At 38.1% G+C, this 27,911-nt stretch overlaps 3 protein-coding genes and 1 long non-coding RNA gene across 13 annotated transcripts in view; 2 read left to right on the top strand and 2 right to left on the bottom strand.

The window, feature by feature from the left end:
* The window catches only part of LOC101175242 (rho guanine nucleotide exchange factor 28), a 49,944-nt gene extending 44,904 nt beyond the window's left edge, over nt 1-5,040 (top strand). For all 6 annotated transcript variants that reach the window (XM_023958921.1, XM_023958919.1, XM_023958920.1 and 3 more), the window contains 8 exons: nt 1,164-1,295; nt 1,364-1,494; nt 1,594-1,641; nt 1,889-1,993; nt 2,101-2,259; nt 3,370-3,621; nt 3,779-4,094; nt 4,168-5,040. In XM_023958921.1, the coding sequence (XP_023814689.1) occupies nt 1,164-1,295; nt 1,364-1,494; nt 1,594-1,641; nt 1,889-1,993; nt 2,101-2,259; nt 3,370-3,621; nt 3,779-4,094; nt 4,168-4,352 (1,328 nt within the window). In that variant the 3' untranslated portion in view covers nt 4,353-5,040. The remainder of the gene's footprint in view (nt 1-1,163; nt 1,296-1,363; nt 1,495-1,593; nt 1,642-1,888; nt 1,994-2,100; nt 2,260-3,369; nt 3,622-3,778; nt 4,095-4,167) is intronic.
* Nucleotides 5,041-5,148: 108 nt separating this feature from the next.
* On the top strand, nt 5,149-12,859 carry LOC101175001 (leukemia inhibitory factor receptor). Of its 2 annotated transcripts, none has more exons than XM_023958926.1 (17): nt 5,149-5,324; nt 5,417-5,571; nt 5,660-5,807; nt 6,053-6,325; nt 6,413-6,542; nt 7,151-7,254; nt 7,763-7,896; nt 8,004-8,148; nt 8,353-8,438; nt 8,563-8,770; nt 8,992-9,177; nt 9,251-9,352; nt 9,715-9,882; nt 10,006-10,158; nt 10,235-10,316; nt 10,417-10,501; nt 11,788-12,859. In XM_023958926.1, the coding sequence occupies exons 1-17, from the start codon at nt 5,252-5,254 to the stop codon at nt 12,094-12,096; spliced, it is 2,541 nt and encodes an 846-aa protein (XP_023814694.1). In that variant the 5' UTR covers nt 5,149-5,251; the 3' UTR covers nt 12,097-12,859. The 2 variants fall into 2 exon arrangements, with proteins under 2 accessions (XP_023814694.1, XP_023814693.1); XM_023958925.1 differs by having other exon boundaries at nt 7,106-7,254.
* Nucleotides 12,860-16,633: 3,774 nt separating this feature from the next.
* LOC110015603 lies at nt 16,634-20,751 on the bottom strand. 3 transcript variants are annotated; one of them, XR_002290826.2, is made up of 6 exons: nt 20,641-20,751; nt 20,475-20,554; nt 20,163-20,217; nt 19,648-19,716; nt 18,239-18,323; nt 16,634-17,779 (listed from the first exon to the last, which is right to left on the bottom strand). It is a non-coding gene; the product is annotated as an uncharacterized LOC110015603 (long non-coding RNA). The 3 variants fall into 3 exon arrangements; XR_002290825.2 differs by having other exon boundaries at nt 20,469-20,728; XR_002290824.2 differs by having other exon boundaries at nt 20,475-20,722.
* An 868-nt stretch (nt 20,752-21,619) lies between these two features.
* ykt6 (YKT6 v-SNARE homolog) lies at nt 21,620-27,580 on the bottom strand. 2 transcript variants are annotated; one of them, XM_020705739.1, is made up of 8 exons: nt 27,461-27,580; nt 26,951-27,074; nt 26,752-26,834; nt 25,796-25,896; nt 25,607-25,711; nt 25,391-25,456; nt 23,538-23,639; nt 21,620-23,417 (listed from the first exon to the last, which is right to left on the bottom strand). In XM_020705739.1, exons 2-8 carry the CDS (start codon nt 27,052-27,054, stop codon nt 23,382-23,384), a joined length of 597 nt encoding a protein of 198 aa, XP_020561398.1. In that variant the 5' UTR covers nt 27,055-27,074; nt 27,461-27,580; the 3' UTR covers nt 21,620-23,381. The 2 variants fall into 2 exon arrangements, with proteins under 2 accessions (XP_020561398.1, XP_004072204.1); XM_004072156.4 differs by having other exon boundaries at nt 27,344-27,552.
* Nucleotides 27,581-27,911: the final 331 nt, after the last annotated feature.

Here is a 27,911-nt window from a genome sequence, read left to right as displayed (position 1 = left end):
AAGCTGCTGCGTGGGTTCATGGCTCCCAAGTATTTTTTATGACATTTATTTACGTTCAGTGACTTAAAAACCCAGGAAAAATGTGGATTTAAACACATCTTTTTGTTTCTTAAAGATACATAAAATCAAACTAATAATTCACAGTCTTTTTGTGTTAAAAGTCTGGAAGGGGTACAGATAAATTATCAGAGGACATCAGAACATATTTTTGTGTTTTCACTAAACATATTTTGGGAACTAAAATGTTGACAACGCAGCTTTTTATTTGTGAAATTTGCGGGTGTAAAATTACAGTAGAAAGCAGGAGCGTCCTGTCCCAAACTGACACTGCAGCTTAATTTATGACATGCAGGCTAGATTTCTGGAATTGCACTGTAGCTCGATGTGCAGGAAATTTCTTGGAAATCCTCAGTTCAAGGAATTTTTTTGATTTTCACCTACCAGAGGGTTGGCTTTCAGTTTTTTTCCTCCCCCAACAGACCAGCTAACAGGTGATATACAGCGTCTTTATAATTCCATTCTGTTTTATGTTCAGTGTGTCACATGTTTTTTTGTTTTTAATCTACGTGATGGATGTTTTTCATATTTATTGAATTTAGGCATAATTTGTGTGTCGTATCCTTTTAATAAAAAAAAAAATCAAATTCTTCTCAGAAAAAATGTTAAAATTGTTATTACTGTCCAGGGTGTACCCCGCCTTTTGCCTAGCCGGGTTGCCGGGTTGTGCTGTGGTGACCCCGTGACTCCAAAGGGATCCAGCGGGTTAGGGAGATGAATGAATGGATGGATATGGTCATAACTTTAATTAATAATGTGCCAATCACTATTAATTTTTTGCGATAAATTTTAAATAAATGAATTCTTTACAAAATGCAAACGTGTTGAATCCGTGTCTTTTAGCTTTTCAGCCTTTTGCCACAATTTTCTTTCAGAAAAATCCAAAAGACGGTAATTCAGATGTGAAAACAACTGGCAAATCCACTTTCTTTGTTACCATGCCAACAAAAACCTTCTACAATCAGGGGCAATGTTAGGCTGTTCAATCTGTACATCCTGTTGTGCTACAGTCCTTTCTTAAAAGTTTAGAGCGCATGACTTTTTTTCCATTTACCTTTTTTAACCGCACACGCTAAAGACTTTTAAACATTTGTTTCCCTGTGTAGCGGAGAACCTTATCAGCGTCCTTCAGACTCAAAATGGTTTTTCAACTCAAAGTCAAAGCCCTCCTGCTGGCGGACCCGACTGCTGCAGCTACAGCAGCCATGGCGGCAGCGTTCAGGAGTCTCCCTCTGAGCGTGAGTCACCCTCTTTTTGATGGTTTTCTTGAGTCGGTATAACATGTGCTCCCTCCTGGCCTTTATAGCAGATTATCTGAACACGCTCAGTATGAGCTCCACCTCTCTTGGATCCGACAGTGAGTCAGCAGGGCTGGATAACGTGTCCTGGAGTCCAGCATCCGAGTTCAGAAAAGGAGACAAAGGGACACTGTTAAAGGTTTGTTTGCTTTAGACACAATCAATACTTCTTTTGAATTCAGTCCGGTACTGTTGTGCTGGATTAAGTGTTCCGATGAATTAACATGCTGTTCTTCAGGTGGCAGAGAGCGTCCAGAACATGACTCAGCTTCTCTACAGCCTGCAGGTGAGGAAAGACACTAAAGAAAAGAAGTCATTTCTAAAGCTGAAATCTTGTTTTAAATAATGTTTCTTTTTATTTTAATCTATCAAAATAGATTTTTCATAGACAAGTAAAGGCATTTTTTGTAGGGAATTAAAACAAGTATTATTGCAACAAACTATAATGAAAAAAAATATCTTAATTTATTCAAATTAATCTTCTCTTGTTAGAGGAAGAACAGAGTGACTAGATTTTTCCCAAATTTTCGCAGGCAGCTGTGACTTTCCAGGACAGCTGTTATGAAGTTTATAAGCTTCTTTTGCTGAAGGGAGAAAAATATCAACTTCGGAACTTCGCCTCTCTTCAAAACAACCTGGTACCAACAATAAACCATTCTTATTTTCTGAAAAAATATGTCTTCCTACTGACAAAAATAATGTTCTAGAAAGTGGATGTTTTCAAAAACTGTTTGCTTTTGCCTAGGAACAGGAGAAGCAGAGGAACATTGATAAGATAAAAGAAGATAAGAAAAGTGTAGAGAGGAAGAAAGAAGAGGTGCATGAGGTGCAGAAGCTTCACGCCAAACTGAAGCAGGAGCAGCTGCGCTGGGACAAAGAGTGTTTGGCCAGAGAGAAGCAACAGGTAAGCTTCATCAGTGTGGGTCACTGGTCTCTCACTGCTTTCCCTTTCAACTCAGCATTTTAATTCCCGTTTGGTCACAATCATCACCAGCTCAAATGTTAAACTATGGTGTTTAATAAATACTAGTAAGTCACACAAAGTATCTACAGCATAAAGCTGTATGATATTACACATTTTAGCTTACATTTTTTTTGCAAATTCTGATTTTTTATTTTCCTAAACTGTTTTTTTTTCCTGAACCATTTGCAGAAATGAGCTTAAAGTCTCACTCAGATCTGATCTATAATAAACGCGTCTTTCAAATATGATTGGGCCATTTTCTAGAACGTAGTTTTTGCAGAGCAGCAGTAGTTCATTAGAAATTTGGCTCTGATTTGTTGATTGGGATTGTTGACGCAGAGCCGGGGTTGCTCTGTTTACGTGCCCTCGCACTAGCTTACAGCCCCTCACACCCCCAACCTAACACTACTGGTATAACAAAAATGGCGAAGAATATCTGAGCCATCCACCCATTCAATTTTACACCGGATGCTGCTCAGATGAGTGTAAACAAAGACGAACATGAATCTATTTGTGTACAGGTGGATGCATCAGAATGGAGCTCAGCAGGGAGCTTGTGGCACACCCAGCGTATTTTCTACGTTACAAATAAGCTCTTTTTAAAACTGCAGTTTTTTCGTCTGTTCCTGATTCACAACATTTGAATAAATAAATACTCAGAAATGCAATTTTAAGCTTAATTTTCTTTTATAAATGTCTTCCATCATCCAAAAAAGGCCACATGAACATGATAAAAACACTAGAAACACAATTTTTTGTAGTGGGTCTTTAAACATGTTTTTTACCACTAGCTTTGATATTTACTTTCCTTGCAATGTTGCGGGTAAAATTTAAACAATCACACAGAAAAATTATCTCCAAAATACAGTGGTGTTCATCCAATTAGTACGCAGACCACAGTGAGCTGTGGAAAAAAAAAAAGAAAAGGATGCAAAATTGCACTGAAAAAAGTCCACAAAACATCAATACCATGACAGATGAACCACATTATATATGCAAAAAGTCAAAAAACTTTTAATGCATTTCTAAACATGGCTCCTCAACTTGCAGACCGAGCAGGAGAGCGTGCTGGAGCAGCGAGAGCAGCAGTGTTTCCTGGAGATGGAGCGTCTGCGCTGCGAGCGTGAGCAGCTGGAGGCGCAGCTGCTGGAGTATCAGCAAAACCTGGACAGACTCAAAGAGGGCCAGAGGACTGTGGAACTGGAGAGGAAGAAGATTGAAACCCAGCAGAGGCTGCTTCAGAGCTGGAGACACAGCCGCCAAAGCAGCCTGCCAGTTACAATACCACTGGATGGGTACAAGGTAAAGAACGGGTCTCGTTTTATTTGGGGTGTAACGATTAATTGATTAATCAATGAATGGATTTGTAATCCTACCAGATTGATCTGCATTCATATGTTTTTACACATATTTAATTTACACTTGATTATCCAGAGAAAACTTTTTTGTTTTTTTCCAGATGTGCACTCACAGCCGCACCGGTAGCCTGGATGGTAGCTGCTCTGTGTACAAAAACGAGGTCGTCTTGCTCGCTTCTTTACAACAGAACCACCAGCCAACCAACAACAACCAGCAACAGCATGCACTCCTGATGCAGAAGAGGAACCAGGACGGGCCCCTGCACAGCTCCAGCTACCCCGCCAGCCTCTACAACAGCCTCAACACCCTCCTCAGCCAGGCGCACGGCAAATCACCTCCGGATGGCCTGACGCACAGGCCCCCCCCCGACCCCCTCCACCCGTTGAGCAGCAGGGTGTCCACGCAGACCAACAACAGTGAGGCATCTCGCAGTCTTCGCCTCCTCCTTTTATGAACGAGTCTTAAAGATTTCTGTTGCTCTCTTCACAGCAGATCTTCACCTGCAGCACGACACACATCCTCCCAGCTCCTGGAGGTCAGAGGTCACGGGACTTTTCAAGGACGACTTCTTTTCCTCCGCATCGCTCTCCCCCCATCTCCAACCGCCAGCTTACCTCTCTCTTGAAGGACAAATTGAAGATGAAGTTGAAGAGGAGAATGTTGTTTACCTCTGAGATTCCTTAAGGTTTTAAAGAAAATATTCGTCTGTGTGCTTTTCTATCTGCTGGATTTGACCATTTCAATCCATAAACCCTCCAGCGGGATCATACTATTGTGCCTTTTTCATTTCTTTTTTCAAAGCCAGCTCTTCTTGTGTTCTTTAACACTACTATGGCATCTCTCATCGTTGTTGCACTTGTGTTAAGACAGTGGTACTCTTGTGTTTTAAACACTTAAATTGAAAGCATTAATAACTAGTCAGACCAGAAGTATTGATGCCAATGCTCCTTGAGCACTTAAAAATATATATTTAAATATATCCGTGGCCAAATAAGGTTTACCCAGCGGTGTAAAGAGAGTAATTGTCCCCTTTCATGCTTTTTATAAATAATTCAATCAGCAAAAATAGACTTTTCCTGCCATAGTTTTATAATTTTGATAGAAATGTTTAATGACAGGCTACCTATGCACACTTTACTGGAAGAGGGTCTTCTATATATTCCTGTCTTTATTTTATCACCAAAGTGCCAAAGATCTCGCTGTCCGATAATGATTTTCTGTAAAAATGGCTTTTCCTGATAAGTTATTACATAATGATTGCTTCATGCACTGCAGCTATTAATAATATTTGAACTGATGTTATAATCCTGTTATTCCTGTAATTCTGATATTTTGTACATAAAAGTGTTGTGGCTAACGTCATTTCAGACTTTTTTTTCTTTTTCTTTTACCTTGTGAAAAACACTTGCAACATCCGTTTGGTATCTACCCACCTCCTGTCAGTTCCTGTCACAGTTGTGCAATCGTTCCTTTTTGAAGGCAAACTGATAGTTTTTATTTACTCATCAGGCTTCCCTGTTCATGCCCACCATCAGCGATCGCAGTTCCACTCTGGTCAGGGTCAGTTACGAAGATGTCCTGCACTGGTCTGCTTGTGTTGTTTTTCATATTCATTAAGGGTCAAACTGAATCCTGTAACGACTCTGGTAAGTTTTTAAAGTTCTCTTAAAGCTTCTACTTGCTGCTTTGTATGAACGCCGGTTTTTATTTACTTATTTTTTTTAAAACTCTGAATCAGATTCTGTGGCACCAAAACCAAACATCCCTCATTTGAAGGCTTTTAGTAAGAAGCAAAGCCTTGTGGTGACTTTGCCTGCGCGCCACACAGACGGAGAGAGTGACATTTATGAGATCCAGATAGGCCGCACTGAAACGCAAAGCATTATTTACAGTGTAAGTGCAGAGAAATTTAATAATTTAGACAATACAGTTATGTTTGTGTGTAATTGAATGAATAAAAAGTGTAATTTTTGTTAATTAGAGAAAAGTGAGCGTTTCTGCTGCGGCTGAACGCACCTGGACTTGGATTTCTGACCTGCCCCTGGAATGTGTCGATCATTCTGTCAGGATACGATATTTCTGTAATCAGTCTGCCCCGAGTCCTTGGAGCAACTGGACGACCAACCACGGTGAGAGGCTATTTTTGGTCCTCAATAGTCAGTCCTTATGAATGCATTGAAAACACATAACTATACAATCAGGGAACAATTTTTCAATCAGTCTATTATATAAAATAATCCATAATAACCTTTCTGTGTTTAACTTACTTTTTTTCTTACTGTATACATATTTTTGGATGTGTTTATTTACCTATTAACCTTTTCTTGTGTTCTAAGCTTCTTGTGATCTGCTCTTTGCTTTCAATGTCATGAAGGGGTAAAAGTGAAGAATACGCTGAGGATCTTTCCCTCTGATCGCGTGCTGCAGGAGGGAAAAAGTGCCACGTTCTGCTGTGTCGCCCCCCAAGGAGTCAAGATTGCAAGCATCAACTTCGGGAACAACCATTTCCCCTCCACAAGCATTGGAGCCACGGTGGAGGCCATCACCGTGAACAACCTGACAATCCCGACTAACAGGATTAAGTCTTCGCTCCTCACCTGCACTGAGGGGACAGGAAAAAAGGTTTACGCTTGGAACTACGTCAGTTGTGAGTTTAAATGATACGTTTTTCTTTTTCTTCATTTTTTTTTTAATCCTGAAGGTCTTTCAACCTAGAAAATAACTTATATTTCAGTTCCTCCTCAGAAGCCCCAAAACCTCAGCTGTGCCACATCAGACATGACAACTGTCGTGTGCAACTGGAATTCAGGGAGAAAGAGAGATGAGTTTGATACCAACACCCAAACGTACAGTCTCCACATCGAGTAAGTTCTCTTTAATGCTCTTGTTTTAGGAAATGGGGGGTGCATTCATGATTATAGGATATTTTAGGGTTTTTGGTAAAGCCAATCCTGCTGGTTGACATGGTTACCTTTCATATCTGATCTGAGCTTTCACGGTACAAGAAATGTGTTTTCACTCAGTTTAGCAGATGCCTCCTAACCTAACATGCACGCTAGAGGGATGAATGATTGAAAGTGTGGTTGCCTTCCCCTTTTGGCTTTGAGTACATCCTGGACAGGCTTCCAGTGCATCCCAGGCTTATGCAACTTCAGACCATCAGTCAACCAAACATGCATATTGTGGGAAGAAAACTGTAGGACTCAAAAAGAGCACAAATTCAAAAGAAAAACATGCAAAATCTAAACGGAGAGACCACAGAGGACTTAAACCACTCAGCCTTTGCAGGGTGTACCAATGCAAAACCACACATGCATCAGAATACTGAGGTTTATTCACAGTCTAGGATTAGCTTGTAAGTATTTCTGCAGAAGAAATGTTTTGTTTTCTTACATCCAATTTGCATTGTATGCCATTTGAAACCCAGGAACTCTGATCAGGGTCTCATCTCTTGTGAGACATCATCTTGTAGATTCCCGGCTGTGCCACAGCTGCAAGAATACAACATCAGTGTGATGGTGAAGGACGAGCTGGGAAAGGAGACGGAGAGCTACAGCTTCAACATTTCTGAAAGAGGTTTGAGGTCTTTTTTTAAAAGTCCAAATCCAAAATGGATGATAAAAATTATTATATGTCGTTTTTCATGTCATAACCCTTGTGCTATCCTATGGAGTCCAGATGACCAGATCCTTACATTGACGTGTTATCCCTACCATGACAAAGGTGAAGAGGATTTCATGTAATCCATGGACACCAGTGAAGATCATTGAAGAAAAAAGGTTCAGCGCACTGTCTAGCGGGTCTAGATGACCCAACTCCCAATGTTAAAGTGCCAAGGATAGCACAAGGGTTAAAGACATAGCATTCCTTGTATATTAATGTTAAACGGCACAACCTATTTGTTGCATATCCCCATCAGTTATGGGGTGGGTTGTGTGTAGGTATGGGGAGGGGGCTCTTTTAATTTTCATGCTTGTTATTGTAGTATTTATTTTGTTTTGTTTTAATGTGAAGCTCTTTGTGCTATGTTTTCCAAGGAAAAGGGCTATAGAAATCACGTTTGATTTGATTTGATATCCTCTAGTGCTCCCTGAGTTGCAGTGCTGCAGAGCAACACGCGGGGTGACAAATGTCAGGATCTCCTGGAGAGTGGTGGGAAACTTGCCCCAAATGATGCTTATCTGTCAGGTTTCTGCAACTCCTGGAAACATCACACAGGTTTTTTTTTCTTTTAAATCCTGTTGTTCCATCACATTCCAGCACTGAAAACTAAACTTTTGGTGCCTGGATAAAACATTTTATTATTCAACTATTGGTCCCTGTAGCAGGTGGACTGCAACAGTTCTAGTCATGTCTGCAAAGCGGAGGTGGAACACCTGCATCCAAGCACGGAGTACTCAATTGTTGTGAGATGTTCTACAAACGGAAAACTTTGGGGGAATTGGTCAAAGCCCAAGCTGTTTAAAACATGCAAGTACAAAACCTGAGATCAAATGTTATTATAGGATGTTTGTACGGTGGGACTTTTGGGTAGAAAGGAAAAGAAAGAATTGAGCTTAAAAATCCTGCTTATGAATGAATTGATTCATGTCCAAACTTTAAGTTTTGCATGGTTATTACCTGGACCTAGTTTATCAGTGCATCAGCACTAGTTGCTTCTTTAAACCTCCTCAGATCCACTGGTGATGTTGGAATTATGGAAGAAAATAGAGCCAGCGTCTGCCTCTCAAATCCGTCATGTTACTCTCATGTGGAATACAGTAAGCATTCCTTCATTTCTGCCATTTCACCTGAAATATTTTCCTAATGCAGCACCCAAACTGTGGATGTGATGCAAACTTGGTTTTTCATGACAATGAGCCTTTTCCCCCAATTTGCATTTAGCACATCAGTGACAGAGCAGTAAGCATCCAAAGCTACAGAGTTCAGTGGTCACAGAAGGACCGGATGTGGACGAATGTGACGGATGGACGGCAGAATCAGCTGGAAGTCACTATCGGTCCAGAGAAGTGTAACTTCACCGTGGAGGCAATCCTGGAAAGGGGTTACCGGGCTGCTGCACACATTACAATCCCACCATCAGAGCGACAAGGTACAAAAGACACCTGAGATCCTCATTTGTGGGAAAATGCAATAAAATGGATTATAATTAGAGTTTTTAACAATTTGTTATACTTTTTATTACAAATTAAACATTCCAGCTGCATTAAAAGATGATCTTTATATAAATTTTAGGATGTAAATGGAGTATAAATGCAGCTTTTCAGATGTCATAATGGCTGCAAAACAGCTAAATAACTGGTATGTGTGCAGAAGCTCAGGTGGTAAAGAGACGGTTGAAGAGTTCCTCAGCTGATGGTATTATACTGTCCTGGGATAAAGATAGAGCTGTCACCTGTGGCTACACTGTGGAGTGGTGCACTCTGGGAAGTGCAGTTCCCTGTACCTTGAAGTGGATTAAAGTCCCAAAAGGAAACAATTCTTTGTTCCTATCTAGCAGTAAGTCTTTTATGCTTTGATAAATACTTTTTATGGATCTCAACATCAACTTTTATACACCTTTATTTGACAGAAAATTTCACAGCAGGACTGAGGTATTCTTTTAACATTTACGGATGCACAGAAAATGGACACAAACTGCTGGAGGTAAAGACCGGATACTCACAGGAACTTAGTAAGTCCCAATTTGAGTTATTTTAAAGTTCCTTTTGTAAAGTTTTTCCTTATATGTTTTTGGTATAAACAAATTCCACATTGCAAAGGTTTGATAAAAGAACATTGTGCAGCAAAGCAAAAAATCTGACATTATGAGGGGCTTGACATCAAATATTGCTGCACTCAACAGTAGTTCTTATTAGAAACCTTCAACATTGCTTTCATTTTTTTTGCGGTGCTTTTTTAGATTTATTTTTCCATTTCATGTGAGGTTCTCTGCAGTATTTATGTAGTCTGTCTGAAAAAAAAAGTACAAAGCCTAAAACAAATTCCTTCAATCACCAGCAATATGTGGGTAAAAGTCCTGCATATGTGTTCCAGAGTACGTTGGGTCTCCAAGCCTTGTCCAGCCTGTTCAGACGACATCTTCATCTGCAACGCTGGAATGGCTTTTTAACGAGCACGATCCAGCTCATCCTGCATTCATCATTGGGTACCTGATTACCGTGCAGGGGGGAAGATCTGATAAAGCGCCAGATCAAGCTACAAGTGTGTGCACAGAAAGTATTTTTTCAAGAGATCTGTGCTAAATAGGTTTTGGGGGTTCATTTGATCCTTAAAAATGATATATGCTTCGCTAAGATCATGCATTATTATCATTCTCGTGTGTAGATGTGCAAAACTTAACGATAGCAGATCCCCTGCAGAAGTCTGTTATCATAGAGGGTCTGCAGCCAAACCAGGAATACGTCTGCTCTGTGAGCGCTCTCACCAAAGAGGGGCCTGGACCTTCAGTCAGTGTCCCTTTCAGGACCAGGATTAACTGTAGGTCTTCCCCATGAAGCCCCTTTCACGACAAACATTAATGAGTTCTACCAGCTGACCGAGTTTCCTCCTGCAGACCCGTCTCAGCTGGCAAAGTTCCTGGCTCCAGTCCTGCTGCTGCTGAGCTGCATCGTTCTCCTGTGGCCCCAGCGAAAAAAGTCTGTTTAATTGTCTGTCTGTTGGTTTTTTTTCTTCATAGATCACTTTTTCCTCATTTAGAAGAAAATGAAATGAACTTTGAGTGTTTCCTCCATGCAGGATAAGAACTGGGCTGAAGGAAATGTTTGCTTATCCGGCTGGAATGAACATTAAAATTCCAGAGTTTGAAAGCTTCCTGGATGAGGTATGAAGAAACAACCACAAACTGTCAAATCATTCACTGAGAAGAATGAGCTACTATCAATTTAACAACCACAGATGCTCTTCTCTTTTTTTTTAACCCTGTCTAATCCCAATTAGAGGTCCACAAACTTGGAATATTTTAGAAAATGACGTTAAACAGTCTGCAACAATGTACATGTTTAAAAGGAAACTGAAATTGTTATTATTGTCAACATACTGTGAAAATGCTGCTCCAACCGAAACTGTCTATTAACGTGTTTGTGATTTCTTTCTGTCTGTTGACACTTATATGGCCACACGCCAGAGTTTATGTTGTTCAAATTCATTGTCCCTATTGTCTAACACTTTCCACTATATTACCATCATTTCTCGCATTCTATTAGTATATTTTATTTATGAAATTATTTTCTTTTCTTTTCTTTTCCTTCCGCCACTTATCTTTTGTATTTTTATGCTTGTCTAAAATGCTGGACCCCTAATAATAAGCAGCTGCTTCTGGGATGTCCATTTTTTCCACATTCTGTATTGTGAGATTTGTTGCTTTCGACGCATTGTGGAAAAATAAAAATAAAATAAAATAAAAATAAATAAATAAAATAAACCAACCAAAGAAAATTCAATAAAAACAATGTTTTTTTTCCTATTGCATTGGGTGAGTAATACACACAATCAATGGTTTTAAAATGCGTTTTCAAAATGCGCTCTACTGTTTGGTTGAGAAGGCAGTGCAAGTGTAAAAGTACAAACTGTACTGGTATGTACTTGTGAAGTTTCTGATTTAAATAAATGTGAACATCAGCAGCACTGTTGGATTTGTGAATTAACTGAAATGTAAAGTCTAATTTGGTGGAAATTCAAAATTTAAAAGCTAAATATAACCATGAAGCTTCATTCAGGTGCGTCCAAGCAGCTACGTTCAATGTATAGTCTGTGTAAATATACGTAAACCCGCGTTTCGGCCCTCCTCATTCAGGACTTCAGGACTCCTCACTCAGGACTTGTGTTTTCTATTGTGTTTTTTAGGACAATTTAAATTCACAGTAATCCAACACATTGCTATTGTGATTGCTGCTTTTCATTTTGAATATATTAGAAAAGAAAGTTTTTCTTCTTTTTTTCTAAAACAAGCTTTAAGTATTGTTATATTCATGTTTGTGTGTTTTGATGAGTCAGTATTTGCTGCAGATTTTTTTGTTTTCACTGCTGTAGTCAGTTTGCTTAACCATCTCACACCCAAATTGTTTTTATCTTTTTTTTTTTTTTAATTGCTTTCTTCATTTCTGTCAGACCATTCAGAGGCTGTCATCACAGAGGATTGAGGAGTGCATCAGCTGTGAAATCGAGATATTGAACGTCGGAGCATCGGCCACAGCAAGGAAGCCAGACTTCACAAATGACCTGTGTTCTCCAGGAACCCACTCCAGTCCTTCGTCCACGTCTGCTTCCTGTATCTCAGTCCAAAGAGGCTACTGTCCCCAGTCAGCAGTGGTGCTGGTGGAAAAACCAACCTGTCTGCAAATGGCATGCGTCATAAACAAGAGTTACTTCAGCACCATTGCAGAGAGTCCTTCTGAGATAGCAGCAGATAGTATTTAGTGATCACTTCCTGCTTTAGGGCTGCTGAGTACCTGCAAGAATGTAATCTACAGTTATATTTCAGATTACACTTAAGCATTAGAGAAGCCAAAAGCAGATAAAGCAGAGAAATGGGACTCTGTATTGAACTCTGGGATAGATTTGAGAAAAGTGACTTCTTTTGTTTAATCACTTTTAATACATTTTTTGTCATATATGTGTATTTATGTAGCAGCAGATAAACTTGGGAAAGAACTTGTTTTGAAACAAAATAATTCTGCCAGGCCTGTTTTAAGAGAATGTGTGAAACAGCTCACTACTAAGAATGATAAACTCAAAAATAACAGATTTTATCGACAGGATGTAAGTGGAGCTTAAAATAAGCTCAACCACATGTACAACAGGGGAATTTGGATCATCAAAGACACTTTGATGAAGCTCCAGAGTCTGGACAGAATTATTGAAAAGTCAAAGTTAGCTCTAAATGTTGTGAAAATCTGTTCTGCGTTACTTTTTGCTTTAAATATCGTTTGCAGTGTTTAAGAGTTATTAGGGTTATGTCTTTATAATGAATTTCCTTCCAGGATTCAGTCTTCATGGAAGAGGTCACTAATAGCCCCCTGCATTCATTGTAAAATGTGGAGGGTTAAGTTTGCTGGGTTTAGAAGAAAATATGTTTAAAATATATTTTTGTGTTTTACTAATGTATTTTTCCCCCATTTATTTTAATTTAACTTGTTCAAGCTAGTCTGTTGCACTAATACAATGTTTGGACGAGTCTAAAGCCCAGGTTTTTGTCACTTAATTGAGGGAAGAAATAGTGCAAAGTTGAAGAAAAGTTCCCTCTGAAGCCAGTTGGGACAAATTTTCTGTTCCACTACACTGTACCAGGCAAAGGTGTGCTTGAGGTTTGGATCGTCCCATTCAGTGGTGCTTGTATACTAACTTAAGTAAGTCTTGGCCTGGATTATGACCCCTGGTCTACAACGTTGGTGCATCCAAAGCTACAGCTTTCAGCTTCTCTTCCATGAAAAATGCATCAATCTTAAAGGGCCTATACCATGCAAAATTAATTTTTGAGCTTTTCAGTGTATTTAAATGTTCACTCCTCATGAAAAGAAACCTGAAAGCGGTATTTTGATCCAGTCACACATTTCTGAGTATTCCTCTAAATGCCTGAGCACCAGCCCCTCCCAACGCATGAAAACGAACGGGCTCTCACATTGTGACGTAGACCAGTGAGAACAGCCCCTTCCAGGAAGGGTCTGCGCTGCCAGCCCTGCCCCCTGGCTAACACATACCCACTTTTCCACTTTTTTTGCTGAGCTAGCTGTGATCAGCAAAAACGTTTTCCTTTTAAATGCACAATATCCACATCCATCTCTGCCAACGTTAGGATGTTTGTTTTAGTGGGCGAAACGCAGACAAGCTGCAGAGGCTGACTCTAGGTTGACGTCATGAAATGGGCGGAACCCACAGGAGAAAAAGGCAGTGCCACAGAGATAGAATGGTCTTACCTTCTGGTTGGAAAAGAACTAATATTTTTCTTAATCATATACATGGATATTGTTTACTATAAAAGACTTAGGAATAGCATGATAAAGGCCCTTTAAATGTGTGTTCATACTAGGGTTGGGCGATGTCCCTTAAATTGGCCGTTGACGATGTTTGCTGTCAACCATTGGGATGGACGATGACATCGTCGGGGGGGGGGGGGGGGGGGTGTTGGGGGGTATTTTTTACATTTTTTGTTCTTATATAACTGCTATTCGGTTTTTTTGCTTTTTTCATTTTATTTCCCAACTAATGACTAATCCGCGATGATCCAGTATAAACTGAGGGAAGTGACTTTAACAAAAAAAAGTAACAAACAAAATAGAAAAGAAGTAGTCCGCTCCCGCACTTCACTAGTGAAGTGGACCGGCGGAGCGCGGACTTACAGCTTTGTGTTTGAGGGGAAGGGGGGGGGGGGTGCTTTGTTACATGAGCGCTATGTGTGGGAGATTTAAGACTGCGATCCGTCCCGCAGCTCTAGGGGTACAAGCAACCGAACTCAGAACCGGGTCTAAAAGTGTGTGTCTGAGCACAGCTCGGATCGTCAGCACACACAGCGGTTTGAGCTTCAACGCAGAAATGTCGCTCATTCCTTAGAAAACAGTCAAACAATCACGTGGATTTGTGTTTCCAGTCGTGTCCCGACTAAATAAAGGCTGATGTTATTCTTACATGTTTACGTGCAGCCAGCAAGCAGCACCACCCAAAGCTAATGTTGTTAGCCCGTGTTAGCATACTGCTAATCCTGGCTTCGTTTAGAAAAAGCACTGACCACACGGATTAAAATTCAAATGATGAGCGAACAGGTGTTTCATAATAACCGTAACATTATTAAAAGCACGTTTAGAAGATCATCTCGTATTCTACCGAGCTGACATGTCAATGTATATAGCCGCTCGGCGCTGTTTAACATTGTTTTGTATTGAATTGTTACATTCAATAAAGTTTGAAAAAAAAAAGCCGCTTGGCGGAATTTATATCCTTCCGTTTTCAAACCCTACTGCGCATGTGCGAATGATTTATTCCGATGGAAAGTGTGACCTTAGTGAACGTTTTTATATTCTGAAAACATTTTTCTGGTTCCATGTACACGGTTGGATTCTAATCCGACCATTGATCCCATCAAGATATTTTGTACATGTAACCGCGGCTTATGGTGTCGACGCGCAACGTGGCGGGGGCGTGGCATCACGATGGTGGTCTCTCCATCGGGATGTCAGTCACCCATCACGATGGACGATGATATCGTCCATCGGCACAACCCTAGTTCATACAGGCACAGGGTGTCAAACCGCACACTCTCAGATCAACTTGTAAAGTCAGCCATTCAGGCTGGAATTACTAAAATGAGTCATGGCTTGATGGTCATAGATTTGGACTTCCAGCTGAAGCATTACTGGTTCAAAGCCCTGCACTGACTGGATGAAATCTGGATGGGACAGATACCCTGCAGTTTTACCCCACCCTCTAGAACCATACAAGTAAAACTGCTTGTACTGCTTCCAGGTGTGAATGTGAACAATGTGTCCATGCAAGTGTTTGACCTTCCTCATGAGCTAGATAGAGACTAGAGCTTTTTTAACTTCGATTGAAGATAGCTCCATTTGTTTGCCGACTGCCTGTCAGACTTTGTATCCATGTTTCCCCAGACATGTATAGCCCAACACAGGAGGAGGGTTTTGTAAAAACAAATCTGAGAGATATGATTGTGTGTGATCCAACGGTGGAGGCACGGGTCCAAGGTTTCAAAAGGAAGCATCTGGAACTAACCGGAAATGCTTAAGCATTGGCTATGGCTGTGGAATAACTGAAGGAGATTCATTTAAGTTGTAAACATGAGGCTTCGAAAGTGGAGGAATATATTTTCAAAAATCCATAACACACAAACTGCATTTACTTTAGATAAATGGTGAAAGGTTGGACTTTTCATTTTGTTTCCATGCCAACAGCAGCTGGACACTGAAATCCTTGCCCATCCCAACCTGAGAGATCGAAGTGGGTAAGATGCTGAGCTCAGACCGAGGAAGTACAACAAGAATTTCCTCCTGAAGGAGTCAGGAAATGACTGGAGTCTGAAAGACAGCTCCAGAGACACAGCTTGCTGAAAGAAGAGGCGGAAGCTGAACTCAATAAAACCAAGAAGCACATTTCCTGACGGAAGATGAAGAATTCCGAAAAGTGGAGATGAAGCTGACGGCTTATGGCCAGATGCTTCCTGACGAGCATGAGGATGAGAAACAGAAGCAGGATGTGCTTTCAGATCACTGAGCTCTGAGATGTTCAGCAAATGAAACTGCTAACAGAGGAACTTTGAATTTGACGCATAGGATACATCTCTGTTTTTGATTTAAAGAAATTACTACCATCTGACTCTTGCAATCCCGCTTGTTTGTTTTTTTCAAATCAATTAAATTTTTTTGGCCCAAGCTAGTATTTAACTTATTGCTTCCTCTACCTAACCTACTGTCAAGGGCGGAGTGGAATCACATTCATCTGACTGGAGCACCAATGTAAACACAGAACACAACAGAAGAGCTTTACGCCAAAAGAGGATAGCAACACAGATCAGATTAACACAGTTTAACGTCAGTTGCTACACATAATGAATATGTTTTGTACAATAACTGGTATGAAGCCTGTTGAGACAACTGTGTTGTAATATTGGGCTATAAATAAAACTGAATTGAATTGAGGTGGTAAGTGTGAATAAAGCACTGTCATCTTACATTTTTTGGTAAATTTATTGTGTACATTGTTTCTGTCTGTACTGAAAGAGCCCTTTCAATTCAATGTTTTATAATTATCATTCTCTGGCAGAGCAATTAGAAATCTCAACTAAATATGTTAAAAAATGGATTTTATTCGAATTAAAATGTATCAAAGCACTTGTTTTTTTATTTTACTCTGGTGGATTAGCATTCCGATTATATATATATATATATATAAATTTACAATATTGTTGGAGTAGTTTGATGCTATTACATCAATAAGACTTAAAGTTCAGTTTAAAGTTAGCAAGTTTATTTATACAACACTTTTCACGGAAAGAAGAAAAAAATATCACAAAGTGCTCAACACTGCAGGTCACAACAGGAAACTGGATCACATAAAAATAAACATTTTATTAGATAAAATAGAACAGAAACAGCTGATGATTTTAATATGTTAAAAATTAATATTAATGCTCATTTCATATTTAAATATGAAATGAGTATAACCTTTAGCTGCAAAGATAAAAAATGACTTTATTAAAAAATTTGCAACAAAACAGGAATCAATAAAAATGCCATCTCTCATTTTTAAACAACCGACAAAAACTGCACTAAGTGTGTTTTTCTTTATAGCTTGAAATAGTGCCTTCTCCTCCTGTTTTTGATCATCACCATCGCCAGTGTTCAAGAATGAATGTTTTAAAACATAACGAAAATTGTGTTTTTAACATGTTTGTTGCATGTTTCTGACGATAGAGAACATATACTAAGAAAATTAAGTTATAAAAATTGGGAATATTTTTTTATTTAAATCATTGTGAATCAAGAGCAGACGAAAAGCTTCTTTAAGACGTAGAAAATATGCAGGGCGGACCACAAGCTTCCTGCTCCACCCTGCAACAAGGATGGGAAAGGGGGCGGGGTTCTGCAAAAAGTACGTCTTACAATAAGACGATGGCTGAAAGTGGTATAATCATATTTAAAATACCACTGAGAACACTTTTAAAAATCGATCAAAAGATGATCAGAGTGGGCCTTTAGATACTTTTATAATTAAAAAATTGAAACTAATGGAGAAATAACTCATTTGGCATCGATAAATAATAAATGAAGGTGAAAAACACTAAAAAAGTACCACTATTTAATGTTCTCAAAACCTAATTGCCAGTAGAGGGAGTTAAACCTGTTGCCTCTTGATTTGTGCACATTTGGAGGAAACATTGAGAAACACCCCCCAATCAAATCTGTGATCAAACAGAACCTGATGTGACCTGGTGGGTGTAACTTTTCTAAAGAACAGAGTTCAGAGTCAGACGAGCAGTGAAAGGAAAATAAACTTCCTGGTTGAATGAACGTCATTATGAAAAGAAAAAAAAAAGATGACACAATATCACACGGCACAGCTCTTGTTCAGTCTTGCCCTCACTTTGCTGCGCTTCCTGAAACGACACAAATGTCTGTTTATGTCACAGTACAAATCCAGAAACATCATTAGCCACCAGGAGGCAATTTAAAAGGAATAGTGGAGAAGCAGGACATAATTTAATAGTAAAAAAAAGGAGCTAAAAAAACAAAAACTGCAACAAACAAGTACATAAAGAAGACATAAAACAATATTTATACACTTTAAAAAGTATACATGAACTGCATATGTGGGATATTTGCATTTGAAAGTTTGCAGGCACATAATGCGCGGGGGGGGGGGGGGGGGTGTACAGGAATACTGGTGACGTTTGTTGCGCAACAGTACACGTCCTCTGAAATGTGCGTTTGTGATCAACTGCTGTACAAAGTTCGGACAAGTAAAACGCTGTCAAACAAACATCAGTCTGCAGGATCTTTGTGCTGATAAGGTCGCACTGAAGTTACAAACTATCCCATTTTTGTGGGTTCTTTACCGTTGCCGTGGCGATGTCATGCACCTCCAGAGCACGGTGTAGAGAGCAAGCAAAAAAGTGATGAACACTGTGGCCGCGACAATCCCTGAACATTCAAAAACACGTTTGTTTGCACAGAAGAAAAGCAACAGGTCAAATGCAGGGAAGCGTGACCAGGACGTTTTAAACAGATTTAGATGGTATTTTATTTCCAAAAAGGAAACAGAAAATAAAAATCACTTTCACTGCAAACTGACAAGAATTTGAAAACAAGAATGGTCTGGCCAAAAATGTGGACAATAAATGTTTAAAATTTCCTTCCCTTTTGCACATTTCTATTGTGGTTTGCATTCAGTTTGCGCTTAATCTAAAGAGGCTTTATTTCAACCCTTTCATTCCAGCCACATAATTACACATTTATTTATTTATGTATATTTGCATCTAATGCCTGAGAAGTTGTTACGGCTGTGGCCGTATTTGGTTTTGTTTGTTCTGGGTTTTGTGCATTTTCTTTTATACCAGAGTGGGAATTCTGTGTTTTTTGCGGATCTTTGTGTGTCTGTTTGTTTGTGATTATTTTCAGGTGTGCTGGAAAAGGTGTGGTCTCCATTTGGACCCAAGCTGATGGAGGCAGCCTTAAAACCACCAGCCTGAGAGAATGGAGCTTGGTTGCAGCCGGTTTCAACTGCAGCTTTGCGCTCTTCTCCATTTGCTTTGTACTTCTCCAACTGTTTTGTGTGTTGCATTTAATTTTGTACTTTGTAGTTCTTTGTATTTAGGCCCACTCTGTAGTTTTGTTTGGACTTTTGTTTAAGTAAAGCTGTAGGGGTGAACTGCTATTTTCTTTAGTACTTGTTCTCTCCTGTTTTTGTTAGTTTATGGAGGTTAGTGTTTGTCTTTGATTTAACGTTAAGATTACAAGATTTCAGTTAGGTGGGGTTTTGTTTGTTGTTTTGGCCTTGGTTCACCCTGAAACCTTTTTGATTGAATTTTAGTTTTTGTTGTTTAATTTATTTGTAAATAAATTTGTTATACCTTTTGTATGGAGATGTTATTCTGGTGTTTTTGTTAAGTCAATCTGGTAGCCAAAACTTTACTTTTTATGTTATGCTCCTCTAGGGCCACTAGATATTAAAAGGGGCGTAACAGAAGCGAACATTTTACTTATTGTACACTGTACATCTTACTACATTGGTGCATTTACATCTTTTATATTTTTCCAAATGTCCAGGTTTGCATAGTCTGTTCATCGATCTCCAAAACATACATGTTTTGTTTTGGAGAACTGCTGTACAATAATTAAATTTACAGATATCTCTGTTTATATTTACTGAAATGATCATTAGTCTGTCATTTTGTGATTTTTCTTTTCTCAAAAATAAACACAGATTGAGTTGAAAGCTCAGACTCCATGGAAACGTGGAGCTCACCAGGAATAATTCCACTGCTGCTGTTTGGTGATCCCTCAGTGCAGGAAGGACAGGAGGCTTCACTGGAAACTTCACAAAAAAGAAGAAGATCCTTAACAACAATTTACAAGCACACGTCATTAAAAAAAAATTAACTGTAAATTCATCTCCAGTATAAGTGCATATATGTTTGTTTACTTAAGAGAAGTACTGCGTTTATTAATGTGTACAAAAGCAAGTCTATAAGATTTTTAGGCTAATTTCCATTTTAAGTCCCGACTTGTTTCTATTTATTGTATTTATTTTTTAATCCATTTGTAATTATCTTAAATGTTTCATTTGTATTTTTCTTGTATTTTCCTTTTTCTTATAGCTAAAAATTGCTTGAAAAAAGCAATAAATTGTTTTTTTTTCATGGATGCAGTCTCTCCTGCTTATGTGGGGAAAAAGTTGCTTTTTTGTTTGTTTTTTTATCTTTTACATGCAGATAAGCACATTAAAATCAAAAGCACAGTGATAAGTGAAGGAAGGCTCACCATTTCCACCTTGAAACGTGCGTAAAAGCAGTTCAGTCTTTTCCACTTCAACCATCTGAAAAAAAAACTGTGCTTTAAATAAACAGAAACTGCAGGATGTTGTTGATGGTTTCGTTTGACCTGTCGTTAATATCAGCTGCAATAAACGAAAATTAAAATAACCTGGTTTCTGGTACACGGAAACAAAGTCATGTCACTTATATTTGAACGAAAAAGAAAAGAAGTCGACAAAATGCGTCTGCAAAATTTTTGCAGACCTTTTTTTGCCAAAAAAGGTTATCAACAGAGTTTTTAATTTCACGGTACCCTTACGTTACGGCTCTGCAGCAGCTGGACTCTGTAGAAAAGCTAAATCCTCACAGAGACTCGAGCGTGTTTTCCCCTCATTATCACTGTTAAGAAGACAGCCGATCCGACTATTTAGCAAAACTACTTGTTTTCCACCTCCGTTTTCATGCTTTGAGTTCGCGTTTGATACCTGGCGCTGGGATCTTCAATCTACGGAGAGTCGAATGGTCCAAAAAGCCCCGTTTTTAGTGGGATGAGGTCATTAAATGCATCTTTTTGGTTTGTTTGAGTAGGAAGGGATATTTAAGCCACCAGAACAGATAAACAACCAAATAAATAAGAATACAGTCGTAAAAGAAATTGTAAAGTTGTAAAATTATAAGTAAATGTCAAAATTTTATGAGGATAAAGTGGTACAATTATGAGTAAAATGTCAATATTTTACTAGAATAAAATTGTTAAAAAAGCCAAAAGTTGTAAAATTATGAGAGAAAAAAAATAAATCCTTTCCAAGAATAAAGTTATAAAATTTTGTAAAAGAAGTTGCAAACGTTCGAGTAAAAAATCCAAAATCTTACTGAGGTCGTACAGTTATTCAAAATAGAAATTGAAAATTATACTTCAGAAAATAATTATTTTACAAGGTCAAAGTCATGTTTTAAAAATAAAGTTTTTACAGTTAGCTTTTAAAATGTTTCAACAAAGACAATCAAATGTAACCTGTTTAGGCTTCTTTCTGTTGCAGGACATCACTGCTTAAGAACCTCTCTGAATCTGCCTTACATTTTTGTAAATGTATTTTCATAAATTTATCTTTATATTTAAAGAAAAAACAATTTTATTGTATAGTTATGACATTTTAAATCATAACTTTAAGATTTCATTCTAATAAATAATTGCCTTCTTTTAATTTTATGACTTTATTCTTGCAATATTTAGATTTTCCTATAATTTTATTCTCATATATTTATTGTATGGTGGCCCTAGCCTACTGAAATGCAAAAAAAAAAGGGAACTGCCATTTACTACAATTTAAGTGAAATTTTGCATTTTTGAAATAGTACAAAATTTACTTTAATTATCTTGACACAAATGCACTGTAACTCATCCATTCTCTTGAACTACTAGATCCCTTTGGAGGTTGAAAAGGAAAAAAACAAAAACAAATGTTAAGTTCCAAATATATTTATTAACATGCTCTTAAATGTAAAGCACAGTCTTTGAAGTGGCTGAGTGGCTCTTATGAGCACTTTCTTTGCAGCATTGAAAAATGTAATTTATATTTTGCCAATTATAAATTAAATTGTTTCAGATAAATCTTAGATTTTAAAATGTATAAAATCTTGGGCGTCTTCAAAAAATATTGGTATCATTGTACACAACACTACAGTTGTTTAAAAGTCAAAAATAAAGAAGTCAAAATAAAAGCCTCGAATTAACCAATATTACACCATCATCCCCCAATCTAATTTTTTAGCGCAAACAAAAATGTATTTGAACACATTTGGTTTTAATAAGCAGACATTGATCAAAAATCTTGAATGCACTATTTAATAATCTATGTAAGACCTGAACTGCAAAGAAACTACAACAGAAGTTCAGAAATCTTACAAAGGATTTCATTTAACTTAAAGATTGAAAAAAAAACAAAAATTCAATCTTTATGTGTGTTAGTCAAAACAAAAGTGTGTATACATTTTAATGTTATGTCAGTATAGTGAGAAATATTTTAACTGGTTTTTCCTCTTTATTTGCAAAGAGTTGCACATATTGCACCAATGTTATACTGTAAAAGCAGAAAGAGCAAACAGACATTTTTCTCCAAACACACTGGCACTCCAATCAAAGCAGTCTGCACCTCACATGTATATCTACAAAAGGAGTGAAAGAGACATCTAAAACACACAACCAAAAGGCATCGCTTCCCCTCAAACCGGCGAGTTCTCAAAGAAGCTAAATGTACCCTATAAGACTTAACTGTGCTCACAGTGACAAAAATAAAGTTTTTAAGCCTGGAATGTGATCTGATCTAAAATCCACACCTCAGAGTCATACTTTAAACTCATTTTATGAAGCGTGGCAAATACACAACCGTCCGGACGACTTAACAACGCACAAACTCCCCACTGATGCCAGCGCTACATTTAACACTTCATGTTTAAACAGCTTTAAGCCTCGCTTAAATACAGCCGAATGGGAATGCTAATCATTTTTTTCCACATAAATTAAGAAAAGAAAAAAAATTCTGTAACTAAATCCAGCAAAGCAAAACTTTTCAAAGAAATGTAGGTAAAAGTCAGAGAGACTTTGGTGTCGCACCCCCAAGCTGACACTTCATATATTTATATATATATTTAATTGAGCTCAACGAGACTCATTTAAACCGCAATGTGATCAAACAGCACCACCCAGTGGGTCTATAGAGTTCTGATTGAAGAAAAAAAAATAAAACAGTTGAGAATCGGACTGCAAAACATATGATTACATAAACAAGATTGTCTGTTTCCATGAGGAAAAAGCACAATTATGGTTATTACGTTTCAACTGTTTTAGGAGATTAAGATCAGATTCAATCTAGACAACATTAAATGGTTTGAAGATATTTTGACCACACACGTCCTGTACACATAGTCTCACACACACACACCATCATGTCCTCGGCTGGTACTGATCACACAGATGCCTTTAAAGGTGAAGGATAATTTGTTATTAAATTAAAATTCTTCCGACTACATCTCATCACTCCTTCAGCCCCCATCAGTCCCAATCCAGAGACGGCACTCTTTGACCGGCCACACTTTCCCGCTCTCGTCTTGGTGCTCCATCTGAGACGAGGTCCTTGTGAAGAGCTTGTGACTGATGCATGATGGGGGTTGTAGGACAAGCAGAAAGGCAGAGAGAGGCGCGTCCCAACAGGACAAGGCAGAGACATCACATGATTTCACAACACGAGTTCTGTTTCCGTGCCTGGAGGGTAAATAGAAGAACACACATGCCACGCTTGGTTTTTTTTGTAGAAATAGAACAACTTTTACATTTTTTTTTATTTAGGTAAGGACAGCTGAGCTAAAAGTCATCAGGACTTACAGTTTTGTAGAAGGCTTTTGACTGATTTCCCAGGTGCTCTGATTTTGCCACAAGATCATCCAGTTTCTCTCCTCTCTCCAGCAGACTTTCCATAGTATTGTGCTGCAGAAGACAACAGCTTTATTATCATAAAACAGAAACAGAGGTTCCAATGAGCTCATGACCCCCCCCCCAAAAAAAAAACAGGACAAATATTTATCCGATCTATTCCATTTTTGTTACTAATAAATTTATATTCCGTCTAAAAACAATAGATTTGTGAAGCATATTAGTGATTAATTGCTTACTATAGCACTTGAGCGTTGTTTTGAACACATTTATGCAAAAACTTATATTGACAAACTGCTAAAAGGTGCTTAAAATTTAATTACCAGCTAAATCAGTTGGTGGTTCAATTCTGGGCCTCAAAAAATAAGGAACAGTTTAGTGTTTGAAAAATGAATAAATGCAGTTAGTGGTGGAAAAAAGGTTTTAAGTGGGGATGTAAAGGATTCAGATACATGCAGATAAAAAAAAGACGGTGCGTGTAACAGCATTATCAGTTGAAAACCACAAATACAAGATTATGTTGGTAAAAAGCTATAAAATAGATCTGTAAGAACATGATCAGTTTGTGGAACTGTCAGATTCTCTTCCCGTTGTGTCTTTACTCGTCTTTTTCTGTACATGAGATTAAACAAAAAGACGTCCAATCACAAGCTTGCTTCCACCAAGTCAGATCCATTTCATTTGTCTGAAGACGTTCCACAGCGAAGGATGTGCCGTGTTTATTAAACCCTTCTTTTTCCAAAGCACTGCAAAAAATACCTGAATAAATTAAAGTCTACAGTCTAAAAGACCCGAAAGGCCAGTTTTAATGTTGAAGCTGAAGCCGTTGTTGCTGCTTGAAATCTAAAGTCAGTAGGAAAGAAAAAGAGTGTCTCTGTTAAAAGGCATGTTTGTTTATAGTTTTGAAAACGCCAAATACAGAACAAATATCTAGATTGTATCCATTTAGGTGAAAGAACTGGACTGTCACAAAGTTAATTAAATATTTTATTCATTGATTTGTGGACCATGTATGTATCGAATCCTGTGATGGGGAAAGATGTGCAGTTTTGAGAAATCAGAACCAGAAAAACATTCTATGATGCTGCGTCCAGAGCCCCGGGTTCTGCTGACCGTTAAACGTCCACAGATGGCATCTTTTTGAGCCTCTTGTTCAAAAATGGCAAAGACACTGTTTATTTCCACCTCTTAGTTTAAAGTCAAATTGCTTTAGTGTTTCTACAGTTTTATTTCACAGCGACAGAAAACACCAAATCTTCAAGGAAAAGTAGGGAAAAATAAAATATTAAAAAGAAAGAGTACTTTATAGTTCATAAAAGATATTTCTGCTCAAATAAAATAACCGTATAAAAGTGAATTCTAAATATGAAAAGGTATTTTTTTTTCTCACATGGATTGTCCATCTATGCTAGAAGAATTTAAAGTAAGCATTGAAGCTTATTGACTGTGTTAAGAGAGTTTGACATGTTTTCATCAAGGTTGACATTTCTGGGTCATTTCACTTTGTTAGAAACCTTCCTAAACAAAGAAAGACTATTCAACCGTATTCCTGCAGGTTCACTGCCCCTGAAGTCAGCTTCGGCATTAGCTACGACCAAGGCTGGAGCTAATAGCTCAAACGGATATAGATCGGCGCCATCATGGTCGTCAATCAATTTTAATGCCTGTGAACAAGTTCACTTTGTCACAAATGGACAGAAATACACAATACGCACACGTTGTGCAACACCAGTTCGCTTTTTTTAAACTGTAGATTTAGTACAAGAATTCAGAACTTAGTGAAAACTGAAGACAGGGAAGTTTACCAGAATGATCTTTGTCTCATCCAGCTCTGCTTGTACTTTAGTCATCGCATCTGCTTCTCTTGGGTTCTGAGGAAAAAAGAACAAACAGCTCAGTAACATGTTTCGAAAAATAAGTTTGGCAAAATTCTCTAATAGTAAACTCTACAACTTAATAAACTATTCCTTTTCTCCAGTTCAGATATGTGAATAGACATTCAATGGTATAGCAAAGCAGACCTGATATTTAGCCAGGTGAATATCCAAGGCTTTGTAGTTTATTTTTTCAGGACTACCAGTTGGCCAGTCTATACTGTCCACCTGCCTGGAGAACTCATCTAACACCTAGAAAGAACAAAAAAAGAAATCAAGAGGATTTGAGTTTTAAAATCTTTAGTCAATTGCTTGAAAAATGTATGTTGTACTTACCTTGTCAAGCAATGTGAAACAGACCCTCTGTGGGTATTCTGTATCTGCGATGACCACAGCACCCAGGCTGTCATTTCTCACATAGACGTGGCACAAATACTCTAAAAAAATAAAACAAAAACAATTAAAATAAAAATCGCCAAAACAATGAAAACTCTTTTCTAACAGGGAAAGGCTCAAAGTGGGCCAAACATTCAGCTTAAAGAGGTACGTGTAAATCCGTAGATCATGCGTTTCCATTTTTAAAATCTTATGTAGCTTTCTGATAAAACTGTCGACAGAACAAGTTCTTCGCAAAACTTCCACACATTGGACTGTAATGATGGATTGATCCATTTTTGCTGCCATCACTTGTGCGTCATCTGCTGAGATGGCACTTGGTGGTTTTTCGTTGTAGTAAAATCTAAATGGTATTTTCTAATATTGATATTTATTATATTTTGGAACAATTTTAGAATAGTGTGTAGGTCAATTCAATTAACAACTTGCCTCAGACAGGTCTGGTTGGATCATAGGAACAAAAATTGATAATACGATCAATTGTTCCACCCCTGTTAATATACAAACCCCACAAGATATAAAACATCAAAAGAAGAAAACAGTGGATTAGGAAGACAGAACTAACATCTGTGATTTTTATTTAGTATCAAAGTCTCCTTTTAAGTTTACATTTAGCTGTCAAACATCATTTTGTTAGGTATTATTAGAAAATAGTCCTAGCTACATTATAGCTACATAAAAAAGACTAATGAATTTGTGGGAATATAAAAAGCACTTTGGAGACAATGAACTCCTTCAGGTCGACAATACATTCTTCTCTGTTTGTATTCCTTTTTTCCCTTCTTATAATACTACAATTTATAGTTTAAAAAATGACAGTTTTTCCTAGGCACTGTGATAACAATAAGGCATTTGCTATGATTAATGTATAATAATGAAAAACAGCTCAGTGTTACCTTGTTCTTTGACAGAGGCACGGGTCCCTTGTGACGTTCGCTCAACAATTAAGGCACTGGTAAAGGTCATGAACTCCTGCACACTAATGATGACAACAAAGCAAAGCTTAAGTTCATGGAGGCCTCTAGTTCAAACGCGGTCTGTGCGTTACTTCCGGTACAGTCAAAATAAACTTTAGTTACGGTCAGTGGAACTCACCTGGAACGCTGGAAGAAGCTGAAGGAGGACAGATCAAAGGCCGCTTTCAACAGATTTGATTTGGTCGCTCCTTTGTAGAGGACACTCAGGCTATAGAGTTTCATTTTTATCCCTCGGATCAAATCTGATTAAAAGGACAAGAAGTAAGCATTATCCAAATATCCAACACAACTTGGATGGCCAAGAGAGGGGGCCAACTTCCTTCAAGAGTGAAAATACTGTCTGCCACTAACAATTACCAGCTAGTTAAAAAAACAATCATGTGGATGTTACATGAAATCAATCAGACAGATATTCGTACATCAATTTTACTTTCGATTACATTCCTGAAACCCGGCAGAAGAAGTTAGCCAAACATGCTAACTAGTTTGGTTGAGGCCCGAGACAACTTACCAGGCAAATCAGCAGTGAGCGATAAATTTCCGGTCAAAAAAGCAAATAGAATCACTTGTTTCAAATTAATTAAAGCTTGATGGTGAGTTGCGAACGGCTCAGATAACCGAACCACACCTTAATTAGCGTCAACTGTCCAAGATGTACTTTAGTAATCAGCCACCACGTCACTGCCCCAACGCGGTCCTACGGTGTAGTAGCTCGGAAGAAACACGAACCGCTGTATTCATCGTTCCGCTCTCATGCGAGGAACATTGTAGAGGTGTCTTTTTAAGGTACCGGTGAACTGTTAAAAATGTATTTAAAAATCTCTCACTCATCAGAGTCACCAGTACATTTGATAAATAAACAATAGCTATTTCATAATTACATTAATAAAGAAAGTAGTAATACTAGACGTCAGGCAGCATGCAAGGTAACATGGATATTCAGCTCAACATTCCTCTTTTTCATGTTTTTGTACTTCACATGTATAACCCCCCCCCCATCATATACTCAATAATAAAATGGATTCACTGTAAATAAAGTTAAAACATTTTTTTAGAATAACTGGTTAGTTTACCTCTAG

This window comes from Oryzias latipes, chromosome 9 (assembly GCF_002234675.1).
Source record: "Oryzias latipes chromosome 9, ASM223467v1".
Taxonomy (NCBI): Eukaryota; Metazoa; Chordata; class Actinopteri; order Beloniformes; family Adrianichthyidae; genus Oryzias; species Oryzias latipes.
The sequence above is the reverse complement of the archived record's forward strand: the minus strand, read 5'-3'. Positions and strand labels throughout refer to the sequence as shown.

Excerpts from the sequence above, each read along its gene's own strand:
- LOC101175001 (XM_023958925.1), top strand. The coding sequence starts at position 5,252 with ATGTCCTGCACTGGTCTGCTTGTGTTGTTTTTCATATTCATTAAGGGT. Across the intron at positions 5,808-6,052 it reads CAACTGGACGACCAACCACG|GGGTAAAAGTGAAGAATACG; the intron begins GTGAGAGGCTAT and ends AATGTCATGAAG. Across the intron at positions 8,149-8,352 it reads GCCCAAGCTGTTTAAAACAT|ATCCACTGGTGATGTTGGAA; the intron begins GCAAGTACAAAA and ends AAACCTCCTCAG.
- ykt6 (XM_020705739.1), bottom strand. The coding sequence starts at position 27,054 with ATGAAACTCTATAGCCTGAGTGTCCTCTACAAAGGAGCGACCAAATCA. Across the intron at positions 25,897-26,751 it reads TGCCTCTGTCAAAGAACAAG|AGTATTTGTGCCACGTCTAT; the intron begins GTAACACTGAGC and ends TTATTTTTTTAG. Across the intron at positions 23,640-25,390 it reads ATGAGACAAAGATCATTCTG|CACAATACTATGGAAAGTCT; the intron begins GTAAACTTCCCT and ends TGTCTTCTGCAG.